The 15,379-nt window shown below is 39.5% G+C and overlaps 1 protein-coding gene across 1 annotated transcript in view; it reads left to right on the top strand.

Moving 5' to 3' along the window:
• LOC115592161 (matrix metalloproteinase-17-like) overlaps positions 1 to 15,379 on the top strand; it is a 96,341-nt gene that overhangs the window by 40,681 nt on the left and 40,281 nt on the right. Inside the window, exons 2-3 of the mRNA XM_030434701.1 lie at positions 7,158 to 7,290; positions 10,125 to 10,260. Of these exons, the coding sequence (XP_030290561.1) occupies positions 7,158 to 7,290; positions 10,125 to 10,260 (269 nt within the window). The remainder of the gene's footprint in view (positions 1 to 7,157; positions 7,291 to 10,124; positions 10,261 to 15,379) is intronic.

Genomic DNA, 15,379 nt, shown 5'->3' with positions numbered 1-15,379 from the left:
GAGTGCCCATATGTCCCTGTGTCTGCTATCTTTACATCATTCCCAGTCAAATGTATCCCTCCGTTGTCTGTCAGACACTCTCTTTTCTTGTCAAACATCTTCTCTATACTCTTTGTTCATTTGACTTCTTGACCTTCTGAGCGATAAAGACGCCCAGCCGAGATTATCCTCATGTTTCTGTCCTTTAAACACACTTGCTAACTCGCTGTTCTTTTCTCTTCAGTTGCTGCTTTTTCCACTCTGTTACCCTTCTCTTTTTACCCCATTTCTCTGTTTTTTGTAAGAGACTGATTCCAATCATGTTCACTGACTGACCTCATGTCAGGGTGTGAAGGAGCAACACAGTCAGTGAGGGGTGTTAGGACAGAGAGAGAGAGAGAGAGAGAGAGAGAGAGAGAGAGAAAGGGCACCAGAGGTATAGCAATTAATCCTGAGTGCGGTGTTTAAGGATAAATTCACCCAAAAATGAAAATGCAGTCATTATCTACTCACTACCATGCTGTTGGAAAGTCTAGTGTAGTTTTGTATTTCACAAAACACTTTTGGAATTTCAGAGCAAAACAATATTGCAGCATTCTTCTTAACAACTGAAGCAGATGGGACTTTGGGTTCTAGAAATGTAACAAAACAACCAAAAAATATGTCAAATTGCTCCATAAAGTGTTCGATGTAATCCAAGTATCCAGAGACCTTATGTGAGCTGAATTCTTCACTGTAGCTCATAAGCTAAAAGCGTTTAGCCTGAAGCCCATCTGAAGTGGGTACACAAGTTCATACCTGTTTTGAGGGTTTGTATAAATTTGGGATCTAGGGTATTCTGGAGAGTTTGATTACACAGGGCAAGCTGTATGGAACCTAGGGTTGGGTGTCATTAAAGAATTTTATTACCAGTACCAATAACAATAGCATGACTTTGATACCTGTTCCTAAACTTTTTTTTTCTCTTCTGTAACAAAATATTTTATTATACACGGTGAGCCCCGTGTCTGGGCATAACTCAAGACAACCAATCATCAGGACCATTATATATTGCTGCAACATATTGGCTTATTGGCTTACTTGATCGTATGGAGGCAATTCAGTCACTGCCATAAAAAAAAAATCAAAGATGTTTTGTTTTGTATTCAAGTTTTTAAAACAAGTCCCCAGCTACTTCAGTTGCAGCAGCATTGCTTTGCTGTGAAGCTTCAGAAATGTTTTGTTGACAACGAAAACTTTACTGTATATCCATCTGAATGAGGGTGAGTAGAAAATGACTGAACCCTTAATCATGTGGCTAAATGTTGCGGCAATCTATTTAGAAAAGGCAACAGGATTTATTCTCAGGGGAACATTTGTGCCTGGTCATCATTTCATCACAATGCATGCGACAGCTGTTGCAATGTGTCAGTGCGGACCAAAAAGTTGGACCGACAGACTGATTGGTAATACCATCCCTACTGCTAGAAAGTGAGCTATTGGTAGGATTCATAAGTGTATGGAAGTAGTACATTTTTCCTCATTTGTTGATCTCAAGATATCGCTCACGTCCAAGTCCTCAGCTAGGCTGTCAAGCTATGCTTTTATGTGATGACTCCATATATCTGCTTGTGTCAAGCAATCCATCCATCACTTGATTAAAACAGCCTGTTAAGATGATTGGTCCCTCCCTGCCGCCCAAGACTCTTTAAGTTCCTCCTAAAGAAGCCAGTCTTCATTGGTGCATGCACAAGAACTGGTAAGGCTTTAACTTTACTGATCGATACCCATTATTCTGCCAGCACTTTCATCATTTATCTCTCCTCGATGGATCCAAATTAGTTTTGTTTTTTTAAAAACTCCACAGTGGACTGTGGAATCACCTTCTTATGGGTCTCAGCTCTGTTCTCAATTTTCAGTTATTTCTCCCTGGTGAATTCCACAGTGGTTGAATTTTATTTAAGATTCAGTGATGTTACATTTTCAAAATTAACCCTTAAATCTGTATATTTTTGTAGTACAGATGCTCCTTCCTTGGCTTGAATAGTGGCTGTTAAAAAGCTCTTGGCTTGAACTCATGCCACTTCAATGGGGAAAAAGTAGTGAAGTGCTCAAAGGAACTGATAAAACCAGTCTGTACATAGACAACACGCACAACACTCCCATTTTATTTATTAAAGTTTCCATAAAGGTTGGTTTTAAACACACACACACACTGGTAGATGTAACTACTTGTCACACCCTGACCTTCTGTCCAACCTTGTTTTGAAAGACCACATTTCAATTTTAGGAGGAGATTTTTCCTCCTCTTTTTTTTTTTATCTTTGGTCGACATTATTCATGCAGCTCATGCGTGACGCACATTTACACACTCCCCATCTCTTGTGGTGTGTGAAATCATAGTCAGTGGTTTGGTTTGATGTTTACAAGGCTGTACAACAGAAGGCTCCCTTGAGGACGAGCAGATCTTAAGACTCAAGAAGCCCTTTTTCATCAGAGGTCTCCCTCTGTCTCCCTCAGTGTCTTTGCTCAATCTTCTGTTTTCTCCCTCGTCTTCTCACACCTTTCTTCTCTATTATGTCTCAATTGTGAGCGTGTAAGTGTTTTGTGGGGTTAAGTTCTGACTTTATGCTTTTTTGGCTCTCGCTCACTCATGCCTGCTGACACTCGCAGCCAGTCACGGTCGCTGTACAGTCACCTTTCTGGACAATCGGCAGTCCTGACAGTTAGATAGATTGCCGGGTTTGGGACTCTTGACAGCGTAGAACAATGACCTTGCTCTGTGTCCACAAACACACACCACAATGACATGCTAGTTTCTAATAGACAACCCTATCATGAGACTTTCCATTGATTCTGGATGATTCTGCGAAACTCTAGATTATGTTCAGTGGCAAAGTTTTTAACATTCAATGCCAGCCTTCCTTGTCTCCACCTCTGCACCTCCTCTTGAGTTCCTGCCTTGGTAAATTAAGGCCACACAGATTCCTGCATTGGCACTGAATGTTGTCATTGGGCATAACTTGGGCAGTATATAAATGGTTATATGAGATTTATTTCAATGGGTTCTCTCCTGACTTTTCCAATTCTTTCAGCAGCAGGTTAAGTTTAACTTTGTTTATTTCTTTGACTTATGACTAGATACCTGCTCAATGAACAACATTCCCAACAGTCTCAACTGTACTTTGTGTTTGGTGATAATAACCAAATGTTAGCAGGCTAACATTCTAAACTAATGGCCCAAGCTCACCAAACCAACATCAACCAAGCTTCACTTGAACACACCACAAAGACTACAAATGATGTCCAGCTAGCTTAAATGTTCTGTGGTCACACTAGCACACTAGCAGCTCACTCACAGAGCTGCTAGCATGGCTGTAGACTATTACTCTTCAATTCAACAAGAAAGTTCCACGGTTAAGCGTCAGGAAAGGATTGCAGGGCGTTTGGACCAAACTATATGTATTAAATAAGTAAATAATATTTAATGTTACTGTCACAAAATAATCTTTTCTTTTATTAGCTATTTATTCTCAGTGTAGCAAAATTTAATACAAGTAAGATGTAAGAATGGGCTTTTTATAGCCTACATTTCTTGGACAGAATGATAATGTGTCAAGGACAATTACAGTAAGTTTCAAGTCTTCAGGAAAAGATAGCTCATTGAAGTGGCAGCAGGCTTTGGTAGAGTGTGTTTACTCAGTATATTCCTGCCATTTGAGGTACAAGAATATGGGAATACTTGGAGTGTTAGGCATCATTGTGCGCCATCGCTTTCTGTCTGCCTGTCTTAATAATACATGATTAAAGAAGACAGGAGTCTCAGCCATCTGCGTCATCCCACTGGTGCTGGATTTAATCACAGATTTAGAGAGAATACACTTGTACGGGTGGCTTCGGTTCTTACATACATTTACTTTGTCTGCAGGAAAGCGAGAGATGTTTGCCCTTTCTTCAACTACCTTTTCTTTGTACCCTTTTAGAATCTAGTCTAATCAAATGTGGCCTTTGGTGCTTTGCATTTTACTAGTGAACAATTGATTCAAGGCATCTGAGCATCAGCAGTGACTCACAGTGGTTTACACATGCTGTTGGTTGTTACAGGCTCGTTTGTCTGCACATGTCTCTGTATGTACCAGTATATACACTACATATTTAACACAGACTGCCTTACAGTTGTACTGTATTATGGATAACAACCAGTCTAATTATACTCAGAAGCAGGTCACTTTAATTTCTAACTGCTATCTCGACTGTATTGTCTTTTTATGAGAAAAGTTTCAGTGATCTTTATTCCATCTTGTGATGGGCTCATTGCATGGGTGGAATATGGTCTCAGTCAAAAATGCAAAATGCAAATCTCCTTCTGTAGCGATAAAAGGCACATTGGAGGTTTTTGCAAAATTCAATCGTGGCAATGATCTTTAATTTAATGGCGCTACTGCACTGAAACTGTACTCTTTTCTCATCATTTATGTGCTTCATTTTATTTCATTTCATTTCTACTTACTGGTTATTTTCCCATTTTCCTAGTCTATAAATGTTCTAATTTCTGTTCCTTAATTTAACTATCTTGTACTGCCTTTACATTTGAAAGATGAACACATATAGCCTGGCCTTTTGCTGCTTTACAACTGTGGAGTAAAAAATTCCTCAGTGGAAATTCCTCAGTTGTCGTCAAGAGGTCCACTAAGGCATAACGCCTAGTGTGATTGTAGATATAATATATCTTTTTTTATTTTGGTATTTGTGTGAAGCACAGATTCAGTTTTTTTTCTGGATTTGTATACCTTAGCTGATGTTTTTTTCTTCTCTGGACCACATGCAGTAAAGTAAAGTGCATTTGTGCATTGGTGATGTGAAATGATGCTGCTGAAGGGACTGGTTTTAAGTGTTGGCAAAGAAACTATAACAGCTGCAGGGGTGTTATCCTGTAGCTGACCCTGAGCTGCGACTGACATGGAAGAAAAAGTTTGTTGTGCTGACATGTCATCTTATAACTGAAAAGTGGACTGGGTAGCTTTTGAACCTGAAAGTGGTTCGCGAGAACCACCTGCTCAGCATAACCTGCACCTCAACCCCGATGCCTTTGACCTAGAGAACTGTACATACAGTATACTTCATCTCAACTGTATCAGACTAATAAACCAGCTGCTTAATTTTATCTTTCCAGTTGTGCTTCAACTAATACATTTTTCCTATCATTTATTTCCCTTTTTTACTAAGCTTTCTAACCTTCTAACTCCTCGGATATGTCTTGCCTTTATCATAAACCTCTACTTATCCACCTCTTATATCTAAGCCAAGTTCCTGCCATCTGGCATAAGTGCAGCAACTAAAAACACTTCATTACATCAACAGTAACTTAAGTTTTATTTGTAAATAAAAAGAGGACTGTCACCCTGACATATATCAGGACATTAAAATAAAATGTAAACACAAGGTGTAGTTGATTCGTGACATTAGAAAAATTATACATACATCAATCTGATTCATACATTGTGTTAACATTGAATAAGAAATCTTGAGACCGGGTCCCAAGTGGCACACTTGTTTACACGATGTTCACACACTGACGTGATTTTGGTAAACTTTTGTCCGTGATTGGTGGTCTACTTGGAATTTTCTTTTAAAAAGCAGCTAGTGAGTTTAAAGGTGCAATGCAGGGGTGGAGTGGCAATCGGGACGATCCAGACTTTTCCAAGTCGGCCGGGAACGGCCCCACAGATTATTCTGAGTGACCGTGAGGCGTATGCGGTCGGCCCTTGGGCTCATCAAAATTATTGACGTTGTTTAAATTCTCCGTGAAAATCTCTAAGATCTACTATATTACAATGAAGTGGAATTCCAACCAATATTTTTACCACTTGCTCACTCTCTATATCTCAGTCATGGTTACCCTGCGCACTCATCTCTGATCTCTCTCATCAATCTACTGATTTTTGTGTAGCCTATCTTAATTTGCCCTTTGCCTCCTGTATTATCAAGTAAGAGTATTTTTTTCTTTTTTCCATCATCCTGGATGACTTTTTGGGTCATCTGCAAACTTCATTCTGCTAACTTTGTCCATCTCCTGCATGGATGAGCGGGCAAATATCAGTCCACAGCAATAGATTTTTAAGAACTCAAGGCAATTATGTAGTTAATGGAATTTTCCCCATGTTGTAAATAGAGAACAGTTGCCTTGCTATCGATCTGTGTCAGCCACCTCTGATGAGTGCTGATCAGAGACCCATTAAAAACCAGCTTGTCAGACCGGCTCCTGAGATGGTGGACAGAGAGAACTAGAGACAACAAAAGGGCAGACAGGAAGAGAGAAAGACAGAAAGAAAGACAGACGGAGAGTGGATGGATGACACAACTTTAATGCAAATAAAATGTCCCAAACTGTGATATGAACCAAAGGAAAGACTCTTCAGCAACATTCACACATTTGAGAAACCAATCATCAAACTGATGAGTAGGGCCTTTCATAACATCTGTGCTTTTCCTACAGAGACATGTTAAAATAATAGGTGTGAAAAAGTCCTGTGAAGTTTCTTAGTCAATTTCCCACCAAACATGTTTTTCTTACCAAGTTGAAAAAAAATCTGAATTCTTATAAACAAATCTTTTTTTTTTATCATCTCCACTTAATCACAAATGTATTTTTATAATAGCATGCTATCGCATAATTCAGTCGGGTTCTTTTTGTTTGTCTCTGCAGTTTTTGGTGATTTCTGACTGATACTGTAATGTCTATGTGTATGTGTGTTATTTGAAAGCATAGTTTAATTTATACACAATATTAGATGTTTACCATGTCCTACAAAATAAAGAATTACTAATAATGTAAAAATGATGGCTTTGTTCTGTTTAAGTGCAGTGAGCCAACAGGCACAATACCAGAGTCCAAGCTGAAAAGTAACTAGGTATATTTACTTAGGTACTGGATTTAAGTGCTATTTGGAAGTACTTATTCTTTACTCGAGTATTTCAATTTTCTACTGCTTTATACTTCTACTCTTCTACAATTCAGAGGCAGTGTTGCCTGTCGGGGGGGCCATGGTCCACCTGACACACCTTATGCAAAGACTCACAGCATCCACAGACAGTAAACACGAACAGGTGTCAGAACTTCTCAGCAGCTTTGGGATACTTTGAGGGGTTGAAATGCCGGGGATGACTCATAAACTCTATGTCTACTATTTCCCTTTCAGGACTGGCTGAGTAAGTTTGGCTACCTCCCACCCCCTGACCCAGTGACTGGTCAGCTTCAGACCAAGGAGGCCCTGACCAAGGCCATCAAAGCCATGCAAAAGTTCGGAGGGCTGAAGGAGACCGGAGTGTTTGGTATGTTGCCGTGTGGCTGTTGAAATCAGAGGATTATATGAGAGGGTTGGTAGTCTGGAAGGATAAAGACACACAGTGTGTGTTTGTGGGTGTGTGTGTGCATGTGTTTGTGTGTGTAAACTTCGTGAATACAGAGAAAATGAGAAAATACAAGGTATCCCCCCACAATATAGAACAATATTATGTATAACAACCATCAAAAACAGAAATTGTGGCTGTAGAAACTGCCACTGTGTTGAATCAAAATCATTCTGATGCAACATCTATTAAACCTTAGAGTAGTAATATTAATTTCAGCTTGTTTCTGTTGGATTGCACAGAAGATTTGCTTGCATACAAACCCACACTCACACACACACAATAAAATCCCAGAGGAAAGGAAAAATTAAAAATATATTCTTCGTCCAGTCTATTTCTGTTAGGTAAAACTGAGCTCATTTAAAGTTTAAAGTTTCCATGTTATGCTAATTTTCAGGTTCATGCTTTTATTTTGAGCATCCCCTAAAAGATGTTTAGATGCTATGATGTTCAAAAAACACATTATGTTTCTCATATTGTCCATAACTGCAGTACCTCTATTCACACTCAGTCTGAAAGCTCGGTTTTAGTTTCTTTAACGCCCCCTCCCAAAAGGCCCGGTCCGCTCTGATTGGTCAACTCTTACAAGCCTGATCAGGCACCGCCCATCATGTTTCCGCCTGACTTTTTACAGTATCATTAACTTCGATATGACATTTTGACCATTTTCTCACACTGCAAAACAGCCTTGCTTTCTATCACTGTGCTGATTTTATTTGTCTGACATAATCAACGCTTGAGATAACAGAAAGATCCCAAATTAAACTTGATTGGCTTGTAAACAAGCCTGCACAATATTAGAAATGTGTCTCCATGATTAAATATGAAACAGTCAACTCTGGGTATTCGATTTTTTCTCGGAGTCGTCTCACCTCAAGATCTACATATAAACTTGATGTTTTATATTGATTTTTCTACAAATACATCTGAAATGCCTTCTAAACAAGAGCATTATTTGAAGGCTGTGTCAGGCAGGATAATTTGTCTGAGACTGATTTATTCTTTTGCTCCTCAAGGATGAGGTTAGGAGAAACAGGTCAAAATTCAGTCTTCTCCACATAAGCAAATCATTTATTTGTGATGAGACAAAGAAAAGACTATTGTGAGCAGCAAAATTTTCCTCCGGGAAGACAGTGCTGTATACTATGTGATTTATGATAGTACTGTACGACAGAATAACAGTGTATTGATTTGTACACCTTGTATTGTTCTTTCTCACATACTGTACACATCATTTCTCACACATGTGGTAGGGGAGAACAGAGTTGATTGTCACATTCATTGGATCTCTCCAAGATATTGTGTTGTCAGTTTAGTTTTTATCATATTGTATTATATGTAATGGATAATGTATAGAACAGCAGTCACTATTGTGAAAATAAGTCCTGACAGGACGAACCGGACCCCGACGCGAAGCCGCTTATTACACGGTTACTTGCCAACACAAAAGAAAACTTCACACAGCCGAACGTTGGGAAGGCCCATTCAAGTGAATGGAGCATTCTACAGCATTAAGAAGAGCCGTGTAATAATATATTATATTACATTATATTATATTATATTTCATTTCCACAAGGTTTTATAACCTTAAAGACAACTATGGATTGTGTTGCAGAAATATCTAGTCAAATTAGCATGCTACAAGCTAGCCCTGATATGAGCTAGTTTTTACCTCCTTACAATAGTGATGTTAACAACACCAACACTCCCCCGGTGCTCTGAGCTCCCAGTCTGGGCAGAGTCCACTAATTACAACCAATAGCTGCTTAGTTAACTGAGCTTACTAATGCCAACTACATTTAGCAAAAGTGAGCAGTCACTCTGGTGGTAAGCTGCCCCTTTTTGATTTGACAAGCAAATACAGGCAAAACATTACCAGAATAACCGCTAACTGTTGGTAACTGTATTTGTTAATGTAGCGATGATCTGTGGCTACTGTTAGCTTGTTAGCCGTGCGACTATCCAGAATACAGAGGGAGTGTCTGTGTTAATACTGCTGGTAGAGGAGCTGACAGAAAGAGGTTTTCAGGCCTGGGGCTAGCTTGTTAGCATGCTGACTTCAGTAGATATGGTTTCAAAACAATACATAGATGTCTCTGACACAACGTAGACACTGTTGATTCTTTGCGTTCGCATTTTATTTAATTTCTTTATCGTTTACTATATTATAGTATAACTATAATTCTTATACATTGCACCTTTAAGGCTACAGTGGGATTCAAATTATAATAAAAAGTTAGATGACCAGCCTCCTCTACATGCTGTAAGAATCACAAACACACTCACCCCACAATTCTCTTCACTCGACAGTTTTTATTCTTTATCACACACACCACTGCTTTATCTCACATACACCACAGAGGAGGGCAGACAGCGTGATACTGTGTGTGAAGGGTTTCAAGAGATCACAGTGGTGAGAGTGTGTGGAAAGCGTAATTTATGGCCTGTACAGTAGTTTAAGAGAAAGGGTGTGTATGTGAAAGGGGGTATCGAGGGTAGAGCATGTATGATTTATGGCCAGTCATAACTCTCTGTACATTCACATATGTATGCATATGAATGCATACAGTAGGAGCTACAGCTACTGAAACAGTCATCTGCAAACCGATGTTGAACTGTAGGGTTGTATGTTAAGTTTCTTTTTCTTCCAGCTGTCATAAAACCAAAGTGATAAAGCTTCATTTATGGTGTTACACTAACATAGGTTCAGTTAATATACCTCAATTAGTCACACTTACCTCTCCTCTATCCTTCAGACCAAGCCACACTGGGTCTAATGAAAACGCCCAGATGTTCCCTGCCAGATGTTTCTGAGGCGGAGGTGACAATGGGCCGCAGGAAACGAGGCCTGACTCCTCAGAACAAATGGGATAAGAGGCATCTATCCTGGAGGTAGGAAAAATATACCATATAATCTAGTAGACAGTACAAGATTACACCTTAAAAAGAATTCAGAGGATCACAATATCCAGGAATCAATGTCAAGATTATTCACTATTTACATCCGTAGTCATGCTGAATTTTGGAGAGGGCTTTACATAGATGAGACTACTGAGTCAGTGGACTCAGAATCAATACACAGAACACACAGATGTGTTTTTGGCAGTGAGTGGCGTTTTGCCGTTCTTTGGCTACCACATAGTAAGATATAACAATCTGCAGCAATGAGGTTTAGGCAACCACAAACACTGGTAGCAAATAAACAAATCTGAAATCTGAAAATGTAACCTCTGAGTTGTCAAAAGAAAAACAAATTCTGCCTACTCCTTCAGACTGTATTTGTTTTTAGTCATAACTGTCTGTTAGATCGAATTGATTTCCGTTAGTGGCTACAGTTTCTTACTGTACTTCTAAGTTTTCCAGCATTTTTGAGGTCAGATTTGTCTTTGATCTTTAAGCACTCAGAGCATCCTTCAAAATATGATTTAAAGTAGACACTTCTTTTATTTGAAACAAGCTGTCAAAGTCACAAATTACTATTGAAAATGTTTCCAATTCATCGTACAAGGCTGGAGGGAACAAAAGGGTTCGGTGAACTCCTATTTTAGTATGATGTCTAAGCCTTGCAGGCTGGACACAATGGATGCCTGTGTACTGCATGGCGGCCGTGTTGCTGAGCGGCTGCTGCCCACTCACGTGTGTTCACAAACTATGATGACGTGATTTACCTTTACCTGTTAACACGGACGCCAAAATGAAAAGTGAGAGCTAATGCCACACAGCAGCGCTTCACATGCATACAGTGTATCCAGCCTGTAACACAGTTCTGTTCAGTCCATATCACGCTGGTGCAATGCAGGAAGATAGAAGTAATTTTTTATCCATTTGTGCATGCTCAGAATAGATTAGGTGACTCTTAAAGGCAGAATTCTTTTCGTTTCTGGATCAAATTTGACTCAGTCAGAGCAAATTGTCAAACTGACATGCCAATAAGAGAAACCTTAAAGCACTAAAATGATGTACAAAGAAAGTAATTCCTGTTGTTGTGTTTAATTAAATGTAGAATGATTTGAAATACTAAATTTCACCAAGAGGGCTGGAATCGTCTTCACTCATTAACATGATTCCTTAAGATCAAAAGCTTCTTCACACTTTACACCGTACATGATAAAATAAAGTGGTCATGTTAAGTGCAGCTGGACCATCTGTCAGGGATACAGCTTAGTGTTTAAGAGCAGAGGAAGAGTCAGTGAGACATATGGTTGCCCTGCACTGATTCACACCAAGCATGATTCAACATGGAGATGAGCTAAGCTAGTGTCGGCCAGTTCGTGTAATGTGTGTGTGTATCCGATCTACACATGAACGCACAAAAATACAATAAAACACCAGCAGTGCATACAATATGCACACAAGAGAGACACACAGTATAGTACCAATACACCCACACCATCCACTCTCACTTGCGATTAGATTTTTCTCTCATTTTGCTGTGTCCCTGCTGGTGAGAGTTTTTTGTAACGGGTCAGTGCTCTCTGCCAGATTTCAGCCAACAACAGTGTTGCTGGTGAGAGGAGTCAGTCTTGAACGAACTTGATCAATGGTCACTCATCAAATATTGTTATTACCTGTTGAAACAGTAGGGCATAATGCATGGCTTTTGGAGGCAACTAAGATCGTTTCTTGTATTTTGTGTGTTGTTGCATAAAGTACCCAATGACAAAATGTGACATACTATACGTAACACTAGTGCATGACTCAAGACAGTTCAGGTTTTTCCAAAAAAACAGCAACTTTCCTGAAGAATATTATGTACACAGAAAATCAACGTATACAAAAAGGGGATCAGGCACAGAGTCAAAAACAATCGGAAGCTATCACTAGGAGAATGCTGGAGCACCTGCAAGAAAAGGGCTAAGACGAACTTGTAGGAAAGACAAGGGAGCATGAAAACTAAATACACAAGGAAGGTGGGGACAATGAGACAGGTGAAACACTTCGGGGAGGGGTTGACAGTCAAAGCAGCAGGAAACTCAGAAGGGCAGTAAGGGGATCTGAAACAAGCGCAGAGTTATACTCCAAAATAAAATGTGAAACAGAACTGAAAGAACTAGGTAAAACAAAAATATGACTTCATAGCAAACGAGACATGTCACCCAAAAGTCATACTTGAGTAAAAGCAAAGACATTGTCTGACTGATATTAAGTAAAAATAAATTATACATATATTTACATGTGTGCATACATTGTATACTATGATTTGATTAATTATCAGCCTGGCTTATTATCAGATCTGATATTCGACATTTTCCTGATTATTAGAATCTTTTTTTATATCTGATTGTTAATTTAAACACACACTCATTTAGCTCTGATGTAGCATGTTATCTGAAAAGTAACTAGTAACCAAAGATATTAAATGACTGTAGTGAGTAAAAAGTACAATATTTGGAGTAGAAGCATAATGTACCAGAAAATTGGAGATACTCAAGAAAAGTATAAGTTTCTCAAAATTGTAGAGGAGTGCAGAATTTGAGTAAATGTGTTTAGTTACATTCCATCACTAAGCGTAAGTAGATGTTGCATCTGCTGCACCGAAAAAGAGGCAAAACACTGGCAAAGAGAAATTGAGTCTCCCTGTTGAGTTCAAGTAATGTCAAAACATGTGCACATAATCCTCCACAGGGAGCTTTTCTGCTCTGCGAGCTGTCAGCTGCTCAACTTTTTTCCCTCCTGTCCCTAATTCTTATGAGTAAAAAATGACCAGAAGTTGAGAAAAACTTGTGGAAGCACCTTCGAATATCCGTAGGTAATTGGTAATTCTCTTCTTACAGAAGCTCGAAAAACAGTGTTCGGGACAGCCCTAGTGTATTGTCTGTAGGCATGCAGGGGACATGTCTTCACAGATGGCGATGTCAGTCTGTCAATTTGTTGGCCCACCACCAACCATCCAGACTGAAACATCACAACTCTTGAATGCAGGATTTAACCAAAATTCCGTGAAATTCGGTACGCTCATTCATGTCCCCCTCAAGATAAGTTGAATAGCTTTGTTGATGTTTTGGCTACCTAGTGCCATCATCTGGTCAAAATTTCAAACTGTTCATTCCTTTAATTTGTGAGCCTCGGCTTTACTTTGTGTGTGCAAACGTGAGCATGCTAACAAATTGATCTAAGATGGTGAAGCTGCTACAAAACAGAAAAGTACTGTAATTTCAAAGAAAAGCATGACTCTGCCTGAATACGGCTACTCTACAAATTGGAGTGTAACGCATGACTATAAACTTGAATTCTTGTTGAAAATCAAATGACAGTTGACTTGTGCTCTGCAATGCATTGTAAATTAATTGTAATTGCCTGCACACACAGTTGCAGTTTATTAGTTGCCCTTGCATAGTTTAACAAACAGCTTTTTTTTTTGTTTCTATCGAATGTTGATTGCTCAGCCAGCGTTACAGGATGTAAGCCTTGGAGTTCCAAAGCTTATAATTACACAAGGAAAAAGGAAATCTGGCAAATATTATGATTACACCTTAGGAGAGCTAACAGCTGCAGAATTAGAATGCTAATGAGACATTTTGGCACATGAAAAATAACATGAAAAAACAAAAAATCTCAACTAAAGTTAATTTGTGTCATCTGACACTATGTAGTAACCACGGATGCACTCAATGCAGCATTGCAAAACAGAGCAGGAGTGCACTGTCATCCATTTTGTTAAGTTCTACTCTATTGTTCAGCTTTTATTCATGACTGTAAGTGGTAAAATTGCTTCTGTTTAGATGAGGAGCTTGGTGTTTACGGCTGACAGGTCAGCACAGCATTTCAGTTTATCGGGGTGTTGCTTTGCCACAAGCTGCAGTGTGTACTTGACAGCAGGGACACTGTGAAGCAGACAGGTAGGCTGTGAAAATCGTAGCTACACTTTCAGAATATGTGATGCGGAAATACAGTTCATCAAGAAGTACGTTTGATTTGCTAGCACACAGCGCTTGGAATAAAAAAAAACAACATGACAAGCTGCTGTTATGGATGAGTGGTGTTTTTGTTGATGACTGACCAATGGGTTTCTTACTCCCAGACACATGAACTCAAAAAAACTGTAATATAAATCTTTAGTCTCATTACGTTCTCATGACTTGCGGAATGCGTGTGAGCACAAGTCAAAGGTACCAGTAATATGTTCGCTGGACAAGTTCTGCTAAATTAAGTGCCTTGAGACATTTTTTCACTTCAGCCAGGCAAACATAAGTTAAGGAGAGTGGGCACACAGGCCAGATGGGCCAAAGCAACCTGCAGAGGAATGATGCACCCAGGAGGCTAATAGATCTAAGGTAGGACAGAAGAGAAAAAGCAGAATGAAGTGAGATGCGGAGGGAAAGCAGGACATCAGGACACTGGAGGATTGAATAAACAGGTCGATAAGAAGGAACGATGGAAGGCTGCGAGAACACGAGGGAGAGGGTAGCTGCGGTAGTTACTGTAAAAGCAGAACAGAACATAAAGTAGATCTGAGGTAGCGAAGATGAAGAGGCAGCAGGAGGAATATGGGTTGCATAATGTTGAGTTACGGTTTTGAAAAACATATAACTGTCTGGTTTTCTACTGTTCCAGAGAGCCAGAGATATGTATGAGAAAATCAGGTTGCTGACATGGCTGACATGGCTCCTTGATGCCAGCCAAACATAGAACATGTATTCAGTTTATTTATATACATCAGGGTGAACAGGTGGAAACAGCAGCAAGAAGAGGGTGATGATGTGTTTGGCATCTAACTGTAAAAAAATCAACATCAGAGAAACACTATCCATCAACTTTGACTAAGTGAGCACCAAGCATCATTGATACACACAGGTGCCGCCTCTGTCGCCTTGGGTCACGGTCCACCTGTTGAATGCGACAGCTTGATTCTGGATGTTGTGGTGGAAATAGGTCTCTGTAAAGACGTAGACACAACAGTCTCTGATTTCCTGTTGTTTGACCAGCCTGAGTCCTATTTGTCCATTTCATCTCGCTTCAAGCGTATGGTAGCCAGGAGCAACCTTAGCATGACTTGCATCCTGGATCCCCT

The sequence above is a fragment of the Sparus aurata genome, chromosome 12 (genome assembly GCF_900880675.1).
Source record: "Sparus aurata chromosome 12, fSpaAur1.1, whole genome shotgun sequence".
NCBI lineage: Eukaryota > Metazoa > Chordata > Actinopteri > Spariformes > Sparidae > Sparus > Sparus aurata.
This window is presented reverse-complemented; position numbering and strand designations above follow the sequence as displayed.